The 26487-nt window shown below is 37.5% G+C and overlaps 2 protein-coding genes and 2 long non-coding RNA genes across 5 annotated transcripts; 2 read left to right on the forward strand and 2 right to left on the reverse strand.

Annotated features, from left to right (window-relative positions):
* Positions 1 to 453: 453 nt before the first annotated feature.
* On the reverse strand, positions 454 to 10926 carry LOC131310405 (uncharacterized). Its single transcript, XM_058337399.1, has 13 exons — positions 10639 to 10926; positions 10446 to 10507; positions 8865 to 8942; positions 6366 to 6441; positions 6191 to 6261; positions 5820 to 5921; positions 4965 to 5054; positions 4772 to 4846; positions 3522 to 3554; positions 2351 to 2428; positions 2096 to 2158; positions 1295 to 1407; positions 454 to 719 (listed from the first exon to the last, which is right to left on the reverse strand). The coding sequence occupies exons 1-13, from the start codon at positions 10691 to 10693 to the stop codon at positions 698 to 700; spliced, it is 918 nt and encodes a 305-aa protein (XP_058193382.1). The 5' UTR covers positions 10694 to 10926; the 3' UTR covers positions 454 to 697.
* Positions 10927 to 13457: 2531 nt separating this feature from the next.
* LOC131310406 (uncharacterized) lies at positions 13458 to 14226 on the forward strand. Its single transcript, XR_009195203.1, has 3 exons — positions 13458 to 13514; positions 13622 to 13777; positions 13958 to 14226. It is a non-coding gene; the product is annotated as an uncharacterized LOC131310406 (long non-coding RNA).
* A 776-nt stretch (positions 14227 to 15002) lies between these two features.
* On the forward strand, positions 15003 to 16773 carry LOC131310407 (uncharacterized). Its single transcript, XR_009195204.1, has 3 exons — positions 15003 to 15647; positions 15754 to 15876; positions 15925 to 16773. It is a non-coding gene; the product is annotated as an uncharacterized LOC131310407 (long non-coding RNA).
* Positions 16774 to 17160: 387 nt separating this feature from the next.
* Positions 17161 to 25358, reverse strand: LOC131310408 (uncharacterized). 2 transcript variants are annotated; one of them, XM_058337401.1, is made up of 8 exons: positions 25076 to 25358; positions 24237 to 24292; positions 20864 to 21026; positions 20565 to 20653; positions 20061 to 20193; positions 19761 to 19853; positions 18721 to 18823; positions 17161 to 17854 (listed from the first exon to the last, which is right to left on the reverse strand). In XM_058337401.1, the coding sequence occupies exons 1-8, from the start codon at positions 25259 to 25261 to the stop codon at positions 17466 to 17468; spliced, it is 1212 nt and encodes a 403-aa protein (XP_058193384.1). In that variant the 5' UTR covers positions 25262 to 25358; the 3' UTR covers positions 17161 to 17465. The 2 variants fall into 2 exon arrangements, with proteins under 2 accessions (XP_058193384.1, XP_058193385.1); XM_058337402.1 differs by lacking the exon at positions 19761 to 19853 and having other exon boundaries at positions 25076 to 25353.
* Positions 25359 to 26487: the final 1129 nt, after the last annotated feature.

The raw sequence follows: 26487 nt of genomic DNA on the forward strand, positions 1-26487 counted from the left end.
AGATGATGGAAACAAGAGTTCTTCCACACGTGCCACATACCCAGCAGGAAATGCCAAAGTCGCTAGAAAACCAGTAGAACCATTTTCCAAAACAACCCCATCTGATCGCACCATCACCCAACCAGCTCCCAAATCAGTAGAACCATTTTCCAAAACAACCCCATCTGATCGCACCATCACCCAACCAGCTCCCACCTTCCGGTTGCTTCTGTCTCAGGCTTCATCAGTCACCACCCGTACCCCAGCTGCATAATTCCCTTCTCGGATTCATCCCTCAGGATACATAACCCAGACATTGGCCGTGCCAAATTAATCCATTCCAAAAACCAATCCATAAAATTTGGCCTATGTGGTTCTATGTTCCAACACTAATTGCGGAAACACACACAGATTCATGAGAGAGAGAGAGAGAGAGAGAGAGAGAGAGAGAGAGAGAGAGAGAGAGAGAGAGAGTTTCATGTTCAACATCCACCCACCACTTGAACATTTACCATAAGAAGAGAATCAGTCAACAACCTCAAGAATAGAATCACAAACCATGATTTGCTTTGCGACATAAAAATAAACACAACTATGCAGCTGTATATATATATGATATGCAGCTGTATATATATGAACCACAGTGCTTGTTATTGACATACATAAAATCTACTTCCAAGGAAGCTCTGCTGGAGATCTTCCTTCATCAAAGGATGAATCAGCACTTGGTCGAAGCCGCCCTGTCAACATTTAAGTCAGCTGTCAACTTTGATTATGGAAGATTAAGAGCATAGGATTAAAATGGGGATAACTCTAATGCGCTATGAGGTTAGATAATACTTGGACCAATCTCTGCATTTAGATATTTTAGGGCTCAAGGCAATCAATCAGCCCAAGAGCTGTGTGGAAGGATTACGAGGGAAAGAAAAACAACAGTGAAACCCAAGGAAAACTAGCTTCTTTAATTCATAGTCTTTTTCTACGGTTTATTTTACGGGTTCCTTTGCCTCATAATCTCCAGAAATTTATTAATCCAGTTGCAAGTTTGCAACATTATTAAGGTTCAAAAAAGAAAAAATCTGCTTTCAAAATTAATACACAAAGAAAAGCCCATGCTGAGGAATAACCAGCACGCAAAAAACAAAAGGACCAGTCACTCTACTTAATTACTTGCAAATACAAACTATTCCTTATCATCGATCAATGAAACTACAGTATCTCACATAATCTAGGCAGTTGGCACACCAAGTAGGAATCTTTTTTAAGGAGAGTGCTGAATGCATGCCCAGATAAAGAAAGAACGTCAAATTCATACCTACTCAGGCTCCTGGGCCGATCATCAAACCTATCAGTACCCTCCACAGTACCGTCTGTAATTGACCTATTGGCATTTCCTGACACTAAAGCATCTGCTATATCCTTGAGACCCTGCAGAAAAATAAGGTGACATCAATTTTTAATGACGTGGTTTAGATCCTTACGGCTCTTTTGTCCCCAGAACCGGAACACTCAGACCATCATTAACCCATGCTATGATAAGTATCAATATCACAAAATACACACTTTATGTTATGTCATACGTACATGATACATGTGCGAACATATTTATTCATAAACGTCCCATTAGGAAGTTGTGGACATCAACATGAGTCAAAATTCTGTCTATGATACTTGACAAACCTTTGTACCAATCACAAGCTTCTAGTTGATTCTATTACAATTTCCAAGTCAGCCTCAGTTAAGTTTAACTAGTGTAATCCCATGCTTTCTACTTATATAATTATATGTCCTCGAGGAGAACAACAATACAAAATGTAGTAGCCTCGGAACCGAGACAAGAATTTCTCAACCACACTATCCACGCTTTTGTCCCACCAACTTGTAAAACAGAAAATAATCTTCGCTTAGTAATTTACGATAATAAAACATGTTTTCAGAGTAAAATTGTTTAAGAATACTTGGACTTCATAACCAAACAATGGAAGAGCTAACAAAATAGTACATTGGAAAAGGTATGATAACGAAATCCTGACTCAATAGAGACGGAGAATCACTGTAACATAATTAGCTTATCAAATTCAGCAACAAATAGCTGCTTATAGAGTCAGGAAGAAACCTGGCACGTAGTTTCAGCACTAGTGATATAACCACGCGACTTCCCAGAAAGCTTAAGTTGCTCCTGCAGAATATATCCGCATAAGACAACTATAAAGAGCACCTAATTTAGAAATTAACCAGAAGGACCAAATCTCATTGAAGAAGAAATGCCAACTCCAATCCAAATTTTGATAAACTTGATCCCATGCACTGCAAATAGAAGACAGAGATCTCAGTCCACACCAAAAAATGGCTCTAGATTAATAGCACAAACCTGAACAACTCCCGGCAGTTCCCCTTTTCCCCCATTGACAAAGCTGCACAGGTACAGCACACCTTTATTTGCAAGGTCCTGTAGCCACAATAAGAAATAAATAAACAAAGTTAATCATGAATCCAAGGGAAAACAATTACAGGGTAAAAAACACAAGGAACCTTGAGCATCGTAAGAGTTAGTTCAGGTTTTATGAGCTTAGATACTACTGCTAAATAACTCTAATCGAATGTTAGCTGAGAAATCAATGAACCTGATGTAAAGTTCGGACCCCAAAAATCCCTCACCAATGTACCTTTTTCACTTGTAGATAACCACAAAGAAATTTGAAAAGAAAAAGTCCTGAGTCCTGACATAGGTTGCATGCATAGGCGTATGAAACAAAAACGCCCACCAGAAACAACAATCCATGGCTGGCACAAACGTTCTTCTTTTTACCACCAAGCAGCTCTGCTCCTAGTGTCTTTACTTTTTTAAGGCCCGAAATGAACCAATTTAATTTTCATTTTTTCGCCTACTACTACTTTGTTTTGAACAAAACCCCACACCTAATTTTCACCAACTCTATTGAAAATTACATTGGTTCATTTTTTGAACAAATTGGTGCATTTTTGAACAAAATTTAATGCACATATTTAATAAAAAACCTCTTTGCACCAATCTGCAAAGAGGCTAACCCAAAACCTCACACCACAATCAGGTGCTACACGATTGTTGGGCAACTAGCCTAATCAATATGAAAAAAGTTGACAGCAGAGTTGTCCCATTTTTTTAGCAACAAAACTGATACACCTTTTTCTGATGGAGACTGACTTTGAACAGTGCTGCAAGAGACCACAATAAGTCAACCACCACCAATACACCTTTCTTAGAAGAAATCACTTTTTAGGGCCCAAAACAAGAATGAGATTCTCTCATGTTCTCCACAAGATCCTGGAAGTATACAATGATCATAAAGCTAGACGCCTAGACCCCATACTGAGCAACCAATAATAAGCAGCCAAAACGAACGCACAGTTGCATTTGGAGCATAAAGGTTTTTTAATCCCTTTCTCACAGGGTTCGTAAACTTTCTATAGTCCATAATAGCATTTCAAATTGATACTCATAGCAACTTTGCCTCGCTATGTTTCCTTAAATGAATTCAGATCAGGAATGGGAGATATTATACCTGTTTGTCTTCCAGTGACATTATCTTTCCGTCCTGTAAACCAAGCAGTACATGAAAAGTTAGATGAATAAGCAAACAAGAAAGGAGGGCACAAATGAAAGAATTACATCTCTCGTACTGAAACGAGAACGCTTTCATGCCAAAATGTTTCACTGAACCAACAATTCTTCAGTCATTGGTAAAAAATTTGTTGGACAAAAGTACTCACTACACCACTATGGAACTACCAGATCAAGAAAAGCATTCAAAATCAGTATACCACATGCATTGCTCTAATCACTGAAGATTCATTCAGTATTTGTGAGAATTTCTTTCTGCGTATGAATAAGCAACAGTATTTCCAGAGGATGATGGAATCATAGAACGATATCATCATTGCTTACTTTCCTCTACAAATAGCCCAACAAAAAGCGCAATACAGCATACCCTAACATTTAATACTTGCCGACCGCTATCAGACTAGCCATATTGTATGTTAGGAGTGTTGGGCTACTAAGAAAACCTTTGTGGGATGGTAGGCATAGTACCAATTGAAGATAAGATGAGTGAGAATAGATAATGTGGTTTGGAAATGTCTATTCTAGATCGGTAGCTGCAGTAGCAGGTTGCATTAAGGGGAGAAGTAGAACAAAATTGATTTTAGAGACGGTAGTTCAAAGGATCTAGGTTTGTTGAATATCACGGAACACGATGCCCTTGATAGGCCTCAATGGAGAAAACAGAATCATGTACCCAACCCCAATTGATGAGGGTTCGCTACCATCCTAGTCAATTTCAGCCAATCAATCTACTCAGAACAAATCACTAATAATTCTCAACACCGTTTCTAGGATCTCAAGCTGTACAATCGTCCAATGAGTTTTTATCTAGTCCATGTTGTCTGGTTGTAGGCACCTTTCCAAACATATAAGGAAAGGGACTTATAACGGATCAATGGGCTTGTAATGGACAATTGAAAATGGTCTTTCTTTTTTCCTTTTTTGACAAGTACATGATCTTTTTGAGCATAATTTCCACTAGTTTGAATGGGTCTTCCAGTGTGAAATATTCAGGTTATGCAAATTCACTCCTTCCAGCAAAAGGATGTACCCCTCCTTTAGCCCTCTCTTCATCAAACACCTCTAGGTTCAGAGAAAGTGCTTAGAGGTTAAATGAGATGATACAACACTCAAACAAAAAACAGGAACCTAATCTTAAATTCTTGATGGCACAGGAGTCTAAAAATCAAAACTCGACGAGACAAAACTTACCAAACCTGAAACCATTCTCTGTAGAGTGTCCAAGTCATATCCAATTTGAGAAAGATCAACACGAACATCAGTAACCTGTCACACAAGTTAGAAGAACATTTCATGCTTAAATTGGTAACACTATACTACATACTTGAGGAAGAACCATAACCTTTAAATATCACAATAAAGAGAACCCTTTTCAGGATGTTACCTCATTCTTAATTAACTTCGACATTTCCACTTGTTCATCCAGTTTTCCATCCAAGTTCTCAATTCGCTGTGTTAAGTGCCTCTTTGTTGCCTGTTTAGAAAATTGATTTGATAACGATCAAAGAGTTGGAGATGAACTCCATAAAGGTCTATGAAATACAATCCAAATGCTACTAAAGAATACATATTGCATCCATCCCAATAGTCATGCATAATATCTGTACCAATTATAAAAGACGCTTCCTTATGGGCACTGCCACTGGTAAGTGGCCCCACATAGGATCTTCATCGATGACTAAGAGCATTTCCTGTGGCCTGGGCATTTAGTGCTTAAATGCATGGAAGATATCAATTAGTGATGAAACAGAGTTTGGGCAGGGAAGATCAAGGACATCAATGCATCATTGACTAATGGTAATATTCTGAGTGTGTTTTGCATATAACAAAAACTAGTTGAATGCCAAGTTTGATGAACCTAGGAAACTTAATCCCAATTCCGTCCTTGATGAACTTGAGAGATGACATTTTGAATGGCAAAATTGAAGTTCTACGATCATTCTTTCAGGAGAAATTTGTAGGTCTGACATATAACTGAACAATACAAAAGAGAGAGATCCCTCTCAGAGTCAGAGTACTTAATTCCTATTACTACTCTCATGTTTGGACCAACAAAAAAGGGAAGAATAAACACATGAACGAACATTCCCTCGTGTTCCATCATCTATGATTCTATCTAGAAGGTAGTCATATGTTTATCCAAACTGAATGTTTTAGTATGTTGGAGCCTCTTAGGAAGCAAATTCAACATTAAAAACAGAAACGAATCAAGTAAAAGTTGAGAACAAATGGAACTTACCGCAAGAGCCTCGGACACATGTTCCAGATGTTTTGTCAAATTTGACACGGCAGTTGCCATATTACTCTTTGTAACATACATCAGGTCTGAGAATGAAAGACCCTAAAAATTTAACAGTGAAAAAAGTAAACAAATTGCCAATCAAAAAAAAAAAGATAAAAGTGAACAATTTAATCTTTCGAAAAGAATACAAGCTGACGTCAACATGCTCCTCCGTTTTTCTATTTTGACAATCGATTAAACATAATTAAGGAAGCATTAGGGAGAAGAAAAAAAGAAGAAGTAAAAGAGCCATACATGAGAGAACAGCTAAGAATACAAGAATAGAAAGTGAATAGACACTAGGAAACATCATTAGACAGTTGCCCTACCTTCCACCACATGTATCCGTAACCCAGTGCTCCCACGGCAGCAGCCGGCACTACAAGAGATGTTACGTTACCTGAAGAGAAACAACAAGTGGAGATGTAAAATCAACCAGAGTACATCCGAAATGCACATGTCTAGGGTATGAGAAGAAAGAAATGATGATCATATTGGCAATACCGCCAGAATTTCCATTAAGAACAGTTATCTGTCTTGCTGAGGCCAGCTGTCGAACCTCCGCTGCTAACCGGCGTACCTTTAAGATAATCAACCAAAGATCGCATATTAAATATCTCAAATAAGGAGAGAGTACATCAAATTACATAAAACATGGCTCATATGCTTGAGCTCTTCTATCATGCCAATACTGTGAAATCCTAGGAAAATAGCAATTTCCATTTAGTATGTCCCCACGACAGTAAATAAAATAAAATAATCTCTCAGGCCCGAAACACGGTACTTTCCCTCTTCTAAAAGTTTATAGCTAACAGAAGAACATGGGTCCACAGATGATACTCCAAAGAAACACAAAATGTGAGTAATCTAGGTATCAAGCACCCAAGGTAAAGTCATGCCTCAACAAAAGTTCATGGTAAATCGTACCCCCTTTGTTCGATTACCTGAAAAAATGGCCATTTTCCATTAATTACCTTATTCTCAAAGAATAGTTGCCAAAATTACTCTTCTCTAACAATTTCAGCCCATTGTACCTTCTAAATTTCCTCTACAACATTAACACAAACTACAATAACTTGGTGTCCTCTACATCCTTATCAGAAACAAACCATTTATGAAGCGTTTCATAAAAGAACACGAACAAAACTCCCTCTGAAATCCACCAAGAACAACAGAAGGGGTTATCACAGTTAAGGAGGACTCAAGGCCAATATGGCCAAAGAATTGCCAATTTGTTCATTTGATTAAAAAACTCCCTCTGAAATCCATGCATCGAAAATTGCTTACAGTTATGTCAAACAGGGACAAAACTCAAAAGTCATCGTTTGCACATGCCCCTTGGCCCTCCCTACCCATTATCCCATCCCCCCGGCCCACCTCTGCAGCCACATACCTCAACAACTGAAGCATGTGGTAGAAAACCCATCAGCATGCGAAGAAAACCCGCATACACCCAGCCTCACTAGAGCCGAGCACTAGGACATGACCATCTGCTTGGTCGAACTCGAAACAATTACCTCATCAATTCTAACATTTCTCAAAAAGACGATTGTAAAGGAGTTATTGCACTCAATAATAGGTAACCAATTAAATCAATCCAATTGAGTATGATTGCTACGTCTCATGTAGCAGTTTCTTGTGCCCTATAAATATGAGATCAATGCAAAAGGCAAAGGAAGACCTTTCATTTCTCACACACATGCATATACATGTTAATTGTTTTCACTCTCAAGTCTTAACCAGTGCAGAACTCACAATGGAACAACTTAAATTAACGGCTCTCCACCAACAAGGCAACAACCTATAACAGTTCAAAAGGTTTACCCTAAAATTTCAATATGATTCGTGGCAATTACCACATATATGCATGATTGGGGCTTTTATTAGTTCACTGATGCATTTTCATTTTGTTACTCAGACATTTCCGATGTGGGATACTAGTGAGTAGTGATGATGATAACATTTCATGCATGTGTATATCTCACAGAGGATATCGCAAAAGTCTCGTTATTATCTTACCAACGGTTATGGATTTCCTCTACAATACTTCAATTCATTTATCGTTATTTCCCAAAACCAAGGAATAAGAACACAATTATAAATGGTTTTAGTGCCTAGAGCAGGTAGGGGAAAAGAAGGTAAAGGAAAGGAGGCCTTGCTTAGAAACTTTTTAAATTCACTCTTGCGGCGGATCTTGAAATTTAAATCGATAGAAAGAGAAACTAAAGCGGAAAATGTTATCTTCTTTGTTTGGTTGGGTAGCAATATGACAAGCAATTGAGTGGTTATTTTTTAGAAAATTGATTATTTCCTCTTATTAAATAGTAATGTCAATTTCAATTGGTTTTCTATTCTCTCAACCGATTTACTATCCAAAGATAGCCTCAAAAGGAAGCAAGTAATCCATCCTAAACACAGTCATCCTTGACCATGAGCACTTGGGTGATGAAAGATTGTTATTATATCTGAAAATTTTCCTTCTCTTTTCTTGGAAGAATTTTAAGCATACTTCCAAATCATTAATCAAGTTACAAAGAAGCATTGTCGATAAGGCAAATGGAAAAGGAGATAGGCAATGATGAAAGGAGGAGATGATGAAAATCATGTAGCAGTGATGACATTCAAAATTATTGTGATAGTTGATGTACGTGTGCCTAACCACTGGTTGACGAAACTGGGAGGGAGGTGGTCATGGCAGCTGAGGGGTGCGGGGAGGAGAGAGCAAAAGTACGGGAAGGAAGGGACATCGGCAAATAACTTTCTACCTCAAGTCATTCGTAAATAATTTTCCAAACATAGACAAATAGAATAAACCATTAAATGAACTTGCCAACAAATAACTTGCCATTTACAACTATAACTACAATTATCCCAAACCATAAATAAAATGTAACTCAAGCACTAAATCAGCAGTGCATGTTGCAGCAAACAAGAACCAAAAATGTCTCTTACGTTAAACAATCTTAATTCGCAAATTGTAATTGCCAACTAAGAAGAACTTACCTGAGAAGCGATAGCATCAGAATAGTCCGTGTCACCCTCTGCTGATTGCCCCTTTTTCTCCAGTCCTTTCACCAGGGACTGCCGAAAACACAATTAAACTGTCACAAAACATCCCCCCTGGCTAACTAACCAGCAAAATCACTAAATTCTAAGAGCATCCGTAGTGGAATAAGTCAATAAGCAAAAGTCAATAATCAAAACTTGCTTCATCAGATTTTGATTATCCATTTCGAGGTTACTAAAGTTAGCAATGTCAAGTTCCCTATTGGTTATTTTTTGCCCATAATCAAAATGAGTTGGCAAAAATTCAAATCTAACGGTTAGTTTTTTTCCCTCTCAATCTAATGGTCTGCATTGAATGGCATTCTAGTAAAATAAGTGAAAGTGTATAGCATTTGTAAAAATTCATAAAGTGACCAATATTGTTAAATGTACAACCACTTGCCAAAGTAGAGAGTGAGCTTCACTTTCCTATGATGGTTGTACTTGATTAAGAAGATGTGGGATCCAATAAATTAGATTATTAGCAAAAGGTTGCTAGTTTTGATTATCCAATAGCCAAAATTTGATGAGTTGCTAAGAAATTGCTAAGTTTGGTTATTCGAATGTGAGCTCTACTTTTAGCAAATGTTGTTAACCTTAGCAACTTTTTGGTTTTGATTATTCCACTACGAATGCTCTAAGTAGCAAACCCATAGCCCATAATAAGTAGCAGTAACAAACTTGCATCCATCTTTTGATGATACCAAGCATGGATCAGATATAGTGTCTTCAACAATGGTATCTAATCAATGAGATTCCAGGTTACATAAATCCCATAGACTAATAAGCTAACCAATAAAACAAATCGATATATCTCTAATTAAGACTAGAAGTCTACAAAGACAACTTAAAAATAGCTCCGGCTGTTAGATGCGTTATGCATATGAGCCCACAAATCGAAGGGCTCTAGATAAAGTTGTGTCCGTATCTGTTTTAAAGTTGAGCTCCTAATATTGCTCAATCAACCAAATTCTGCACCAAACAACTAAAGCATACAGGATGTCACAACAACAACAATTAACTATAATTGTAAGAAAAATGATCTCTTCCCATTCTATCGGAAACAGATATGCATTAGGACATAATTATTTACAGATAAAGTTATTGGCAGGACGATTCGAGTTGAAAATAAGCAATTTCTTCTCTCTCCACATTCTATAATAAATAGATATGAAAAAAGCACATGAACATTTTGCAGTTACAGTTATCGGCAGGACGATTCGAGCTGAAAATAAGCAACTTCTTCTCTCTCCACATTTAATAAATAGATACACAAAAGCACATGAACATATTGCAGTTACAGTTATTGACACGACTATTCGAGCTGAAAATAGGCACTTCGTCCTCTCCCCACATCCTATCAGAAAACTGATACGCAAAAGCGCATGAATACATATCGCATCCGCGGTTATCGACGCGATAGGTTCGAGCTGAAAATAAGAAACTCACTTCCACATTTTTATTTTCTTTGGTTAGGTTCTCGAGGTTCTCTATCGCTCTTCTAAAACGTTGACAGTAAAAAAAAATACTACTAATCACCTGGAGGTCGCCCAACACGTCGGATAATTTACCGTTCTTGAACAGGAGAGTACTCGTGTACCCTGCCACAGAGAGATTTTTCAGCCTCGCGTATTATCAGATCTAGAGACAGCTGAGCAACAAAATCGTTCACAGTAGTTTTCTCTCTCTGTGTGCGTGTGTGTGTGAGAGAGAGAGGGGAGAGAGAGAGTACCAGCTCCGACCAAGATGATGATCTTGGAAAACCCTATGCCAGTTTGCATCGCCATCGCCGGTGAGCACAGTAACCCTACCGAGAGCTTTTCCTGTAATTATTTATTTATTTATTTTAAGGAGGAGGAGGAGAGTGGAGAATTGTCAACGGGAAGTTTTGCTTGATCTATATCTGGTTGGAAAACGGCGTCGTTGACGAGTTTTAATGGGCCGCCACGTACGTCGTCAGTATTAGCTTTTAATTACCGAATATAAACGTGGCGTATTATGGTAACTCAATATGGATGTTTAGCTGGTGCTGGTGTACCACACACACACACATATATATATATATATATATATAGAGAGAGAGAGAGAGAGAGAGAGAGAGAGAGAGCAGGAGAGGGAGGAGAGAGAAACAAACCAGAGAACCTTCGATCGAGAGAGTGTATATATAGGATCAAAAAAAGAGAGAGTGTGTGTATATATATATATATATATATATATATAGAGAGAGAGAGAGAGAGAGAGAGAGAGCACGAGAGGGAGGCGAGAGAAACAAACCAGAGAACCTTTGATCTAGGGAGAGAACCTTCGATCTTCGATGACCGCTTGGACGTCTCAATCTGAAGTTTGATGAACTGTGGAGGGTTTGGGAAAAGATAAGGAGAAGGAAAAAAGAGGAAAAATAGAAAGCGCCGAACGTATTGTTCTTTGGCAGCCGGTTTTCGATTTTATTAATTAGGCCTCGTTACTGAACTCAAAATAAATACTTATTTTTTAAGAAGGTAATTTTAAATTCAAAAATTATTTGTTTATGCAAATAATTTTTCTATCAATATGAATCTTATTTGATAGATTTCATTGAGATGTTTTAAAAAGTGCAACAAAAAAAAATTAAAATTATTTTTTATTTACATTATTTTTTAGTTTGAAAATATAAAATTAACTGCTTATTTTTTAAGAAGAATTCTGGAACGGGACTTTAAAATTAAAAAGAAGGGAAAGTAAAGGTTTAAATTTGATACTTTCTGTAAGGGTTTGAGATTTTCTCAAATTTTAAAAATAGTGAAAGTTGTTTACATATTATTTTTCAACTTTTATTATTTTGAAATGAAAGAAGTATACCAAACATATTTTCATTCTTATTTTTTGAAAATTCTTAAAATAAAAACAGAAAAGAGAAAATATAAGTGCTACCTAACATAGCCCAAGTATGCCTCTTTATTTCATTCTTATTTTTTAAAAATTCTTAAAATAAAAACAGAAAAGAGAAAATATAAGTGCTACCTAACATAGCCCAAGTATGCCTCTTTATTTCATTCTTATTTTTTGAAAATTCTTAAAATAAAAACAGAAAACAGAAAATATAAGTGCTACCTAATATAGCCCAAGTATGCCTCTTAATTATTAATCACGTGCTAGAAAATGCACCTCCCCAATCAAACAGTAATTTGAGCTTTTACTCTCACATCAAACAATGCCCTTAACCTTCAATAATCTACTCAAAACTTCTACCCCAACACATTGATTGGCTAGGAATTCTGATTCTCGTAAAAATTTGACATTAATATTGACTGATGGGATTCTTTTCGATAATACGAGGAGGAGGAGAAGGAGAACTTACGAGTGACAGAGGTGGCACTGATTGTAGTGGCAGTGTTAATGCAACCGGACGAGAGAGAGTGTGTGTACAAGCAGGTGTGTGATCATTGACGTATTTTGTTATTTTTGAGTTAATTAAAAAAATAAGAGTACATTTTTATCTATAAGAAATAATTGTTGCAATTCTTTTTATTCTGCTACACATTTTTTTCCTCACGTGAAATTACCAATTTATCTTTACTCGTGAATTAACTTTTCGCATGTGAATTGCATTTTTATCATTTCACTTTTTTATGTAAATAGCGTATCTCTATTTAAAAAGTAAAAGAGTTTATTAAAATGTTAAAAAAAATTACTAAAAACAAAAAACTGATACGCAAATATATAGAATTTTTTTATCTCAAAACTACAAACCAAAGCACCTTGTTTGGTTGTTTGTTGTGATCCCTATGTTATAGATCTGTTGTTTACCTCTCCATGTGCGTGTTCTGGGGGAGTGTTAGAGCTTATCCCACCTTGGTTAATTATAATCTCTAAAACTAGTATATGAGCCTGAGCGGCTTCTTCACTCATTGCCAATTAGTTTTGAGATGGTTGTTTTAACACCCTAAATATACTGTAGAAAGTAAACAGAATAGTAAAAACTAAACCCTCGACAATTTTATTGAGCAATGAAGTTAACTGCTCGAGTAATATTTTGCCGTAAAGGAGCTGAGCCAAGTTCTTTGTTTTTATTGAGCAATGAAGTTAACTGCTCTAGTAATATTTTGCCGTTAAGGAGTTGAGCCAGGTTCTTTGTTTTGTGAAGTAGGTTGTACTGATAGTTTGATACACATGTCTCTGACTTGTTCCACAGGAAAGATTTGAAATTGTCACTTTGTCATGAATTTAGCGAAAGCAAAAGCAGATTATGCAGCATTTGAAGAGAGGGTGAGGCGGACTGTTTACGTTGACAACCTTTCGCCTCAAGTCAACGAAAGTATTTTGAAGTCAGCATTCAATCAATTTGGGAATGTCCAGAAAGTTGAGTTTATTCCAAACTATGCAGAAGAAAGTAACATGCCACACTGTGTATCGGTGGAGATGGACTCTCCAGAGCTGGCCAAAGAACTTGTACAGGCGATGAGTAATCAGCCCTTCATGGTTTTTGGGATGCCGAGGCCTGTTAGGGTATGTGCTGCTGAAATGGAGATGTTTGAGTATCGCCCACAAAAGCCTGGGACAAAGATCACTTGCCAGTGGTTAGAGGAGTTGACAAGGAGACATGCAGCTGAAGCCTCATTCTTGCTTCAGGTGATTTGAGGTTCCTTCCTTTTCCATCCAATGCAGCTGGTTTACGATGCATGCTTCTTCAAAATCCAAGTAGTTGTTTTTCCTTCTTACTTCTATTTTCCCCGCAGTATCAACTGGAAGAGGAAGAGAAGCTGGCAAAGCAACAGGCAGAGACCCTTGAGGCAAATTATAAGAAGTATGAGCTGATAGAGAAAGTCCTCAAGGATGGCACCGCAAAAAGGTTGGGTCATCGTTATGGCATCAACGAATTTGATGCTTGAGAGGTATGTTGATACATTTGAATTGGTTCATTTTCTTCAGAACTTGGAAGTAATTTTGTACATTATTATAAGCTCATCAGTGCCCCTCCTAATTCCTTCCCTAAAAAATTTTCATCTCTTTCAGCTTCTCTGGTTCCCCATATTTTTGAAAGTCAACTCACTTTTTTGTATGTTATGTGCCAGTGTAATGGATCCAGCTCTTTTGGAAAAGGATCATCTTGGGTTTTGTTGCTGGGATCATCTGCTGTATCTCTCATGAAACATGATCTGTCCTTTTGGCTCTGGGTGTCTTTGGGTATTTGGGTTTCTGACCTTGTAGTGGAGCTGTGAATATAATCATGGTTTTAGTACCCTTGTACTGGATGTTTTACTGTTCTTTGTAGAAATCTGCCCTGCTTCCTGAAGCTTGCAATCTCTATTATGAAATGAAGCTCTTGCATGTTGCTTGCAAACTTGTGATTACGGATTCTTGCGTTTGAATTCGATTGGCTATGATTTCATTGAAGTCAGGTCCGTTTTTACTACCATCTAGCAAAGGCCTTAGCCCAAGTGCTCGGGCATTTCAAGGGTTACCTCATTGTGCTATTTTTTGGTTTGGATGTTTTACACGAGAACTACAAAGCTATCATAGTTTTCTCTGGTCATGGGAGATAACATTTAGGCTCAAACACGCCTTAAAGTTTTGGAAAGACATTCGTACTAAGAAAATCTTGATACAGCCTTGCAATCCAGCAGTTGGTGGACCTGCAAAGTCACAGCTGGTTCATGAGGTGGATGCATTAGGTGGTGAAGTTCGACAGGTTGCCAATAGGTACTTACTCTTTCGCCTTAGATGCGTTTCGTGTTTCTTGGGCATGAGTACAACTGTTCCTTCTTAACAGGGTGTTTCTTTTACTGCAACATTCACTCAGTAATATCAACATCTTCACGCATTTACATGTTAAACATGCATGGTAGTGTTTTGATTTGATTACTAGAAATATATCTTCTTATTGGATTGTGGTAACGTTTCTACGATTATATTGTTTTAATTTTGATACAATTCACGAGATTTGCTATTTTACTCGTTCGCTGTCAAAATCAATCCCCCTGCATCCTAGTACATAAATGTACCTCTCTATTTACAGACATACATAAGGATGAGCCAGTGGTAAATTATAGATATTTTAATGAGGCAGTATATTCTCTTGGCTTCATACTTTAGAATTGGATACCCTTTTATCAAGATCCACTGAGTGTTTCAGTTGCAATTCTTCATCAATTCAATATTCTGCCGGAGATGTATCAAGTTGGCTACACAAAATTGTTTTTCCGCACCGGCCAGGTAAGATGAGTACTCAATCTCTTTATTCAATTAAGACAAGAAAATATTAAAGTAAACCTCAACTACAAAAGTGTGACAACCCTCGTCAGCTGACCTGCTAACCCTTAACGTAACCACGTGGCTCAAAAAGTTAACCTCGAGTTATATAGTAGCTTGACGAGTTCCCCTCAATTTTCCTTGCCCACCATGTGGACTTGGGGCCTCACAAAACCTATCCCATCCCCGATGTGATGCATCACTCTAAATAGCAAACCGTTCAGTACCTGAGGGAAGTGTCAAGAAGTTGCAGCCCTCCCATAATGATACAAGTCAAACTTCAGAATGCTGGTTGAATGTCAGAGCGGCCAACTTATAACGGAAGCCTGTATTAAAGTTTTATAAAAAAGATATATCAAGTCTCCAAATGACAATCTGTACAGATAGGTGTGCTGGAGGATACAAGAAACCGTATGCTACATGGCATCTTGCGCGTTCAAAGCAGTTAGAGGGGACACCAAGCTCGCTGTTACCTTAAGGAACTGAGGAGAGGGATTTCCACCCTTCAATCACGTAAGCCAGCATTGGTTCATATTTTGTGCATTTTCCAACTACCTTCTATGAGGAAACGAAAACAAATCTTTCCCAATGGGCCTTTCCTAAATGTATATTGCTGCAGTTGTCCGGGGTGAAAAAACAAGGAAGGCATTTGCAGTCCTACTACAGAGGTACAGATCTGCAGTGGTCCTACAAAAGCAATTTAAAGGAAGGATTGAGAGGAAAAGATTCATAGATGTTTGTCGTGCTTCAGTTCTAATACAATTAGGTAAGCTTGTCCGTATATTTGTAGGCCCAACAGCTTGGTGTTACTGCTTAGTCAACTCATGATATGTGCCTTCACAAAAATGCTGGAAATAGGCTTTATTTGGGCAAAGTGTGGTCATTTTCGGGCTTGGATTCAACCCTGTCACAAACTATCAACCAGTTTTTTGTGTGATAAACGAATTGGAACCTAGTTTGGCATATATCATGAGTTGAAACTTAGTCAACTCATGATATACGCCCGCAACCAAACCGCACAACCCTCTCGCGGTCCTCTGTTAGTTTTGCTCATTTTCGAGAACACTAGGTTCTTTACAACATACTTTATTTCATATTTCAGCTTTTGGGAATCCGTGGATTCTCAAAATCTATTACTAACAAGAATTTGACAATACAACAGTTTTTAAAGGCTAAAATCTCAAAACCTGCCCCTAGAATTTGTTCATAAACAACCACAAAGAAAGGTATTCATCACGTAATTTTTATTTGGTGCAATAACGGATGTAAATTGTTTTGACTCTTATTCCCAAATATCACAATTTCAAAGTTGGGAAACTATAATATTTGCATTAAGAATATAAATATGCCTTGTTCGTCTTCTTATAGCTTTTCTTGTTCGTCTCCTAGGTACCGCAAAGCAAAAATGGAAGCAAAAAAAATGGCAACAGCTTGTGATCCTCTCTTTCTATTCCAAAAACATTTCAATGTGGAATGAAGAAAGAGCATGATTAGCAGCTTCTTAAGAGAAATTATGTCTGGAATATTCTTAACTTAACAGGAAGTTTAGCCAAGTTTTTTGAACTATATAGTACTAAAATTTGATATCCAGACTGCAAATACAAAACCACAGAGTGGTAGAAACGCATATTTATTTAGCAATGTTGTGATGACCATCTGATTTGACTCTTGTGTATTTACCATTTGATCCGGTGTATCAAAAAGGCTCAAAGCAGATGGTAGACATCACGTTGGTATTTATTTTGTGAATTAAACTTAAAAGGAGGTTGGCTTAGTGGTTCTATTGGAAAGAAGAAAAAAATATCTCTTTTTTGGAACCCATGGAAAGGAAAAGAAAAGAAAGGAAAAGAGAAGAGAAGGAGAATGAGAGGGAAAATTTACTATTCACTGGACTGGAAATTCTTATTTTCTTCACTCTTTCTCTTCCAACCATAAAAATGGAAGGGAATTTTTTTTTAATTTTCCTTTCTTTTCCTTTCCATGGGTTCCAAACAAAGCTTAGTATTCTACAATTACATACCTAGTATACACAAAGGAGAAACACTGGCTAACCTATCTCAATAAAATTTGTTTTTCGGCAGCTCCAGAAAAAACCAGCTGTTTACAAGGCTAATGAATGGATTATGATAGTCTGCTTCTTTCCACCATACAATATACACTCCGCAAACATTAACAATCATCCCAGTCGGATCATTCCTATTAGTACATACTTGCCAATCATCATTCTTGTATTTGATTGTCAAACTTGTCAGTCCATCTCAACCGGCTGAAACCCACAACTAGGCTTGCTGTGACTTGACAACAAAGAAGAAAGCAAGCACTGGGTAACGACTAAGTTTCAGATTTCTCAATCAATGGGTTGCTTCTACTAGGGCATGTCCTCGTGTTGTGCCCTTTTCCTAGGCACATACGGCAAGTGTAAATGCGACTTTTAGGAGAATCAACAACTTTCATTGTATCAGCAACATATGCTTTTTGCCCGGTGGATAGCGGGCACGTCCTGCGATTATGCCTGCTTTGACCGCATGTGCTGCAAAAATTATTCCTGGGAACTTTAGTTTTTGATTCAGCTGATTTTGACTTACTACAGGTTCTTCTATTATGCCCCTTTTCACCACATAACTGGCAGCTGAAGCGTCTGTCTATCGTGTCTTGAAGTTCAGGGCAGTAGTGCCTCCTATGCCCTTCTCGTCCACAGTTTGAGCAATAATATTTCACTCCTGCATAAACACAATGGATTTCAAGATTGACCAAAACTTGTATTCTAATCAGATAAAAAGGTTAACATTCTAACCATCAAAAGAACATCTCGGGCAAGTCAGCACAAAATTAAGACGGTACAAGACATGCTCCGCCTATCAACAGTAGCTACCTATGGTTCTCGTTTTCCTTTATTTAATTATTTATTTTTCTGTTGTTGCTCCACAAGTCACCTATAGTAGCTCTATCAAAAGTTTGGCAGCATTCAACTCATAGGCTGATGAGATTCCCATCATTTCCATATTCATGGTGAAATAGAGGATTCATTTTCTACCAAATACTATTCCAAGCATGAAATTTATGAGCCAGCAAATTCAGAAGCATCAGCAATCTCGATAAAGGATGTGTTCAGAACTTAAGGAAAGAGAGAGAGTGCAACGGATTTTTTTTTTCCGTCAAAAAGCAAGTGCAAATTTATTTTCTTCTCCTTTATCTTTCCCTGTTATTCTTCTGTTTCCTATTTTCTTCCTAACCAAACAAGGAAAATTATTGTCCTTCTACTTTCCTTTCAGTCCTCTCTCTCTCTCTCTCTCTCTCTCTCTGCACAACCGAACAAAGAGTTAGGGAGAGAAATGGGAGAAGAACGGGCGTGGGGTGGGAGTAATACGTAAATTGGATCATATCCCTGTAATGTGAGTATGTGACCAAAGTGATATACTCAGTATTAATCCCTACCAACATCAAACAGGGCACAGAGCTATGGTGATTCCAGATTCCCCATATTGGTTCTTAATCCTGGCACTGTACAGAATTCTAACAAAACAGTCCATACAAATAATGCAAGTAAAAGAAAAAAGATATATGGGCATACAGTACTGGAGCAGACCTTTCATGGCAACACTTCTCCTGTGGCGGTTTTCTGGAACATGGAAGAAAGCTCTCATAGATTCAGATGCTTGTTTCCTTGCCTCCTCGGTCCGTTTTGCTTTCTGCGTTAAAGATATATCAAATCTGAGCCTCTTTTTCAAAGCTATTCTGAGTAGGTAAATAGATTTTACCGTGAATAGCCAAACATTTTAAGCAGAGGTGTGCTTCATGCAGTCTTTAATTACATGCCATTGATTTTTCTAAATTCCACAACAGAACATTACACTTTTGCACATTACTCCGTCAAAAACAAAAAGTTCAGCCCAAAACAAAACTAAGGTATACTGAAGCACTACTTTTGGAATTGCCATCTTACTATAAAGAGAAATTCTAAGTACAAAGAAAATGTACCCCGAAAAGGAAAATTAACGGTACAGATTTACTTTGAAGTGCATCTGTACCACTAATTTACCTTTTCAGGGTATCTGGGTATATTTTCTTTGTATCTAGAACTCCTACTATAAAACCCAGTCATCAAAGTACTTTTGGAATTGCCATCTTAATATAAAACCCAGTCATTTAAGGTTCGATGGGGCGGTTCAAGGTACACTTAAAAAAACACCTCAAATCTCAATCTCATAGTTTCCGATCAATTTTTTATGATCTGAACCGTTCAATGTGTGCAGAATGTGATTTTCAGACTGCCTGCAAAAAATTAGCAAAAAATATGACCGGAAAGTGCTTATTTTAAGCAGTTTTTAATTGAACCGTTCATCAAATCTAAGCTAAAAACTGCTCAGATCAAGCCTTTCCCGGTCATTTTTTTTTGCTAATTTCTCACGGGTACCATTAAAATCACATTTTGATCACATTGAGACACTCGGATCATCAAAATTTGATCGGGAACTATGAGGTGTTTTTTTAGGTGTCTAATTAGTTGTCCTCGGAACTGCTCCGAAGGTTCAAAATACATGCATAAGCCATTATTGTAGTATAACATAACAATAAATACATACTTAATAGTTCAGATGTAAAAAAAACTGATAACATATTTCAGACCTTAATGGCAGCCACTCTTTGAGCGTGAAGCATTGGATCCCGATGGATGATCTTCATTCTATTACTAAACAGTCCAGTTTTAGCATTGAGGCTCTGAAACCATCCAACTAAACAACGAAGCTTAGATCCATGACCTAATCAATGTATCTATCCACGAAAACTAGCACCATAAAAATAACAGATACGAAGACAAACTATAGTCACTGTGCAGACTATAGTTAGCAAACGAAACTAGAAGTAAGCAATAAATGGTCCAACAGCAACAGTTTCATGCACATACAAAATGGACCAAAAACAAACCTTTAAAGATCTGCTGATCTTTAAACCAACTTCAGGGGGTGGAGACTGGTAGACACGCTTAGATTTCCGCTTCACATCCAACTTTAGGTCTAAATTGTCAACTTCATCATCTTCCTTTACTTTAAATGGTGAGCTGAAAAGGAGTAGATGTTAAAATGAACTTCTATCGACAAACACTAAAAGCAAATGGCAAGGTCAAGCAAAGAAACATACGTAAAACCTAATCCAACCAGAAATAGGTTCTGTATGTAATAAGTTCAGTATTGCATAGTAAATGAAGAGGGTGGGGTTTTTTTTGTCACAAACTGAAAATATGAGCTGGTTTATATTATTTATCAACACGAACTGTCACAACTCGTTTTTCTTTTGAAAAAAAAAAAGAATACAACTCAGTATCTCACATAACCTAATAAAACCACTATAAACCAGATTTTCTGCTCGGTAAATTAATAGCATATTGCATTATGTAAACAAAGGTATAAGAAACAAGAAGAAAAGAATTACACAGAACGGGCTTTCTCCCATGGCTGTTCATCAATTGACTCTTCCCATATGACACGTTCTCCCAAGCACCTATGACAAGTCTTTCCGCCCTGTCAGAATTGGAGCACCAAAACTAAGTGCAGTTTTTCAAACCTATAAAAAGCATATACACAAAGAGTGATGTCTTAGTAAAACCACAATATTACCAACATTACTACGTAAAAACCACAGAAAGCAAAGTCCCCACACGATCCCGTGCCTATCAATTACCAGGAATGCTTGTATCCAATTCAAAATATGTTATGTGCAAGAACATTTACCTTTCCATTACAATGTGAACAATCCAGTCTAGGTCTCTCTATTCCGCATTCTGTACATTGAGTATAGCCCCTTCCCCTGCAACTTGGGCAAGGTAACTCTCTGATATACTGGCCATTTGGACCAAACCAGGATCTAGGTTTTGGTAAATCAGCAGAAAGATTCCTGAAATCAAGAAGATACTACAAATCACCCCTGTTGTACATATGATGAGCAGTAGAATACGAGCAGCATGCCACTACAGCTTACTAACTGTCATCACTACTTAATTAGAATATTCAATGTAAAGAAACATTCCTACAACACCTAAAAACGAGCATTGTTGTTCCAAACGGGAAGCAATGAAACAGAGAAGCTGCCAGATTTATAATTTGCAATTCAAGGCTCAGTTTGGACTTGAGAAGCTTATACTTCATTTCCATGAGAGATTTGATGAGATGCATGGATCTGTGAGCTTGGAAATTCTCTCTCAAGGTTGATACCATATTTCTACACCTTGAAGACCTTTGATAGCGATCAAATGCATTGGAGATTGATCTCGGAAGATTCTATACAGGGATTCAAGAATTCAAATCATGAAGATTCAAGCACTAGAAGTGCTTCACGAGAATTTGGCAAGGAGCTTCAGGAATTTTTTGCTTCTCTCATGTCTTTTTCCCCCAATGGGATTTTCCACATATATCCTTGTGTCATATGCTTTGATTGCTAAATCACTCGTGATAACTTGCATAGTCACACACCGTTTTGTACAGTTAAGTTGGTGTATAGTCTAATTGGAATTCGACAAATTGGTTGGTTGAGATTGTAAGTTAAAATGGATAACTGATAATAGCAAATAAAATCCTCCTTTCTTTATAATGAGGTTTCTAATAAGGAGAATACAATACTAAAGAGGCCCTTCACTCTAATAGCTTAGAATGTATATTGATGCATTGATTGGCAACAATACAACTTTATATCAAATCCAATAGATTTTTTATTTTTTTTTGAAAAGTATCAAATCCAATATTATACACTACATTCAAATCTCACCATCTGCCTAATAAATGAAATAACTAGCACCTCTGTAGACACCCCAATTTGGACCTATTAATTATCCTTAATTTGTGGCCTTGAGGCTCCCCGATGATGAAACGGAATCAAAACAGGACTTGGCTAAAGCTTGAACGATATTTCTTGGTCTTTTTCAAAACCAAAACCCTTTTTTTCTCAACACCCTGAGGGTAAAATGGGCACACATTTCAGTGTAAAAAATATCTTTGAATGAAATCAATTGGGTTGGAAAGAGGACTCAATCAGCTTTCCAGCTTCGAAAAACACCCAAAATCGAGTTCGGAAGTGTCCGTGACGCCCCTCTGAAGTTTGGCAGCCACTCCTGAGGTCTCGGGAGCGGTCCTGAGCGCCCAGGAGTGCCACTCTTGAGTTCTTAGGAGTACTGACAAGCCAATAGATGATGAGCTTGACCATTGACCATGGCTTTTTCAGATTTTTTAGATCTTTCAAACTTGCAATTCAAACTTGCACATCCCAGCAGTATGCAGGGAATCAAATCATGAAGATTTTTCCTCCCAAATCTCATTTTTACTTTATCTTCATTTCAATTTCAAAATAAAACTTAGTCTTTTTTTCCCTATAAATACCCCATATCCTGCAAGAGCTGGGGCAGGAGATTTCTCTCTAACTCCTCCTCATTCTCTAAGAACCTAGCCTCCATCTTCTTCCAAACTTTTTCTAGGCAAATCCCCTTATTTTCCTAAAGTATTGTATTAAAAGGAAACTCTAGAAAATTCCAAAAATATTTCAAGTCTTATGGAGTACTACATTTTGCCGCTGTTTTCCAGCCACATTATAGTCCACAAGTCCATTAAGAAGTGTAGTTCAAGCTCAACCAAAAGGGTATAAAATTTCACTTTTGTACCCAAGTCTGCTGTTTTTCCACTTCTGAAGGAAATCAGGGGCTCAGACCAGTTCATACTAGTTGTGAGCCACCTGATCTTGGTTTAAAAACAAGAGCAAAAGATCACAAAAAAAAAAAGAATTGTCAGTTTACTCGAGCCACTCCTGAGCGCCCTAGCGCTCAGGACTGTGCCCGAGCGCTCAGAACCTCTTTCATTCTCATTTTCCTTATTCTTGGTAATATCCAATGAGAAATGAGATGTTTTTGTAAATAAAGTGGTTTCCTTATGGCATGAAAGCGTAGATGTTCTATTTTCTGAAAGTTGGAAATCATTTTCTCCAATATTTGTCGAAGATCAAACGTTTTTACCATTATCAGAGTATTGTGCTTTCAGAAAACAGAATATAAACACTAGTTGGTCAAAATGGGATATCCATATTCCACCTAGAGCAAAACTTGGTGTGCAGCTCACTCTTGAGCGCTCAGGACCGGTCTTGAGAGCCCAAGAGTGCCTCTTTTCTGCCGCAGTTTGTTTAGTCATCTATGATGTTCTTTGTGCATGACAATAGGTAATCGGTGTGCATTGGATCTTCCAGCGCCCAGTTAAGCTTGTTTTCAAGTGCAAGGAGGCAAGGCTAGGATGATTAAGACCAGTTCTTAACTGTTTAAACCCTTTGCTGAGCACTGGTGTAAATTAATAGTTTTATGTTCATGTTTTTAGTATTAGAATATGCTTGCTCTAACCAAAACTTGCAGGTTGGTTCAGCAGAGCTCCTGAACGCCCAAGACCACTCCCGAGCGCTTAGGAGTGATTCCAGTGGCAATTGCTTATTTTTCTGTTATCATTCATTTCATGTCGTTTCATTATCACATATTGTATGCATGCACATGCATACACCCTTTATTTGATATACCTGTAAATATGTGCCAACTGTTTTTATGAAACAAAATCTTTTGATGAAAATCCCACAAATATTGAGTAGAGACCGACCTCACATCGGGCGAGAGAGGTGCCGTAAAACCCTTCCCCTCTCGTAACCTGGCTTCTGAACCCAAAACAATCTCTAGTTTTCAAATTCAAGATTCATTTTCAAATAAAACGGTTTCTCAGGTAGCAAGCCTCAATTCCGGGTGGCGACTCTTCAATTTTTCAAAAACACTTCTTTCTTTTTCGGACCATCCCAAAGCCTTCCGGGCGGGTGCCGCGGGTAGCCCACAACGTCTTTCGCCCGCTTATGAATAACTCAGAAGAAGATCTATGTAAGGGGTCATTGACGATATGAATATGGAAGTTACCCCTTTCTCTAACCGCTGAAAGCTTTTAAGAGATTTGATAGTCAATAACAAAATAACATTAAAAAGCTTAAGCTGTTGAGAGGGGGACACTTTAATAGTATAGATGCATATAAGAAAGTTGACATAGAAACGTTCTATGTTTGTAGGAAAGGGAGCTGACAATGGAGAGAAAGAGCTTAAACCTAGGCTGGAGATCGACTGCAAGTCCGAAGAGGTCTTCTGAGGGATCATACCCCACCTATCAAAAATAACAAAATAAGCATACACTAGTGTCATTTCCTTTCAGAAAAGCATAAACGCAAGTAGAGCAAAGTGATATATCTATCTGTTACACTGTTACTACTATAGAGGGAACACACATGTAGACATGAACGTCAATTTTGAGGCTGGCTCACCTTTTAGTTTCCAAAACTTCCCCTTGAACTAGCTAAAGAAACTACCAAGAAGAAAACAAAAATCACCACTTCTATTTTTCACATCTCAGATTTCATTGGAGATTTATCTCAAAGGAAGATTTTTCATTCTCTTTCTCAAAGGAACATTTTTCATTCTCTTTCTTTGCATAATACGATTGGCACATGTATCGCGTGCGCCAAAGCATCTAGTCTATTACCTATTATCAATTGCTAATATTATAGGAATTTTTTCTGCCAGACCTAGGATGTTAGTATGTGTTAGATTACAACGTAGGCCAACCTGCAACCCATAGGAGTCCAACCGCTGCTAAAGAGCAGTACACAACCATTGGGCCAAACCCCAAGGTCGATGATAATATTATAAATGGAACACCATTTTTGCTGTTGACCGTCGGTTTTGAGGCTAAAATCACAGCTTCCCCACACCCCTCCCCCTCCCTAAACTACCTCTATAACTACCTAAAGAAACTGCCAAGAAGAAAACCCAAACTGATTAATCTCCACAAACCTGTGAAAGAATTAAAACTCCCAATTCAAAGCGTCTAGTCTATCTATCTATGTGTGTGTGTAAAACATGAAATACTGAGAGAGAGAGAGAGAGATGCCTGGATATTGTTGGACGGCAGCGGGGAAGAATCATCGGTTAAGGAAGAAGAGATAGGCGAAGGGACAAAGCTAATACTACTAGTATATCTCTTGGAATGGAGAAAAACCCAGAAACGGAAGGTTGTATTGAGTCTCCATTGAGGCACAAAAACTCCAACGGAGGACCAAATCGACGACGACCACATTTCTCTACGAATTCATTCATTAATTCATTCACGCGTACAGAGAGTCTGGCAATCAAAGAAACGAAACGAAACGAAACGAAACGAAACAAATACAAAGAGAATGATCCTTGTTATTGATAGAGAGAAGTGATTACAATCTTCAATCCTGTCTCGCCTGTGCGTGTGTGTGGATAACAAAGAGACAAGCGGGCTCGACTTTTCGCTCCTCCAGCTTTACAATGCGTCTTATGCAAAGTTGTCGAGTAATTATTCGATGGTCCGAGACCATCATTAGGTGGAATTTCGAATAGGTACGTAAACGAATCGAGCAGCTCGCCGGATCAGTTCATTAAAGCTTGAATCGTTTAGTAAATAAGTCAAGTTTGAGTTCGAATTTTTGGCTTGTTTACTAGCTCGACTTGTTCTACAAAAACTCGGCTCATTAAGGATGACCCGACTCGATTAAAGAGGCTCGTTTAATAAAAAACTAAGCCGAACTCGAGTTTTACACCCCCTATTTCCGGCTACACATTTCTGTGAGATCGTTCATATACTTAGTGGTAGACTGCACAAGAATGTATAGTTATAAATAGTCTGAATTTCCACGTGATGTACTCTCAGACTATTATATTATTTCACAAAGTTATCAATCTCGTAAGTGTTATCTGCTGGAACTTTACGTACTAATTTCTATGATTCTATCTCGGTACCGTTTTTAAATTTATTCTAATTTTGATATCTTTAATATAGTTGTATATAATTGCAAAACTTGGAGTGAGAAATAAAATCAATTAGGGGTGTTTTCGGTAGTGAATAAATTATTGAAAAATGTTAAGTTATTTCCGATAATGAATAAGAAGTTAATGGTTTGTGAGTAGAGTTACTATACCAAAAACAGTGTTTGTTGATAACTTTTTTGTTAGTGAAAACGATATGGTAAAATACTGAAACTTTTTTGTTAGTGAAAACAAAATACTAGTAAAATGTGTTAAATTTTTAATATTTTTTGTTAGTGGAAACAGAGCCTAAGAATATTTTAATTCGCCTTAATACTATTTCTAATAACAAATTAACATGATTAAGGTGTCGTTCCGATTTACCCCCTTAAAAAATAAATACTCCACTTATTTGTAATTTTCAAACTTAAAAAAAAAAAGTCTTACTGAAATAAAATAAATATAAGCAATATGGGTCTAGTTTTATCGAGATCTATCAAACCCTGCAACAAATTAATGGAAAAATTATTT

Source organism: Rhododendron vialii, chromosome 12a (genome assembly GCF_030253575.1).
Source record: "Rhododendron vialii isolate Sample 1 chromosome 12a, ASM3025357v1".
Classification (NCBI taxonomy): Eukaryota; Viridiplantae; Streptophyta; class Magnoliopsida; order Ericales; family Ericaceae; genus Rhododendron; species Rhododendron vialii.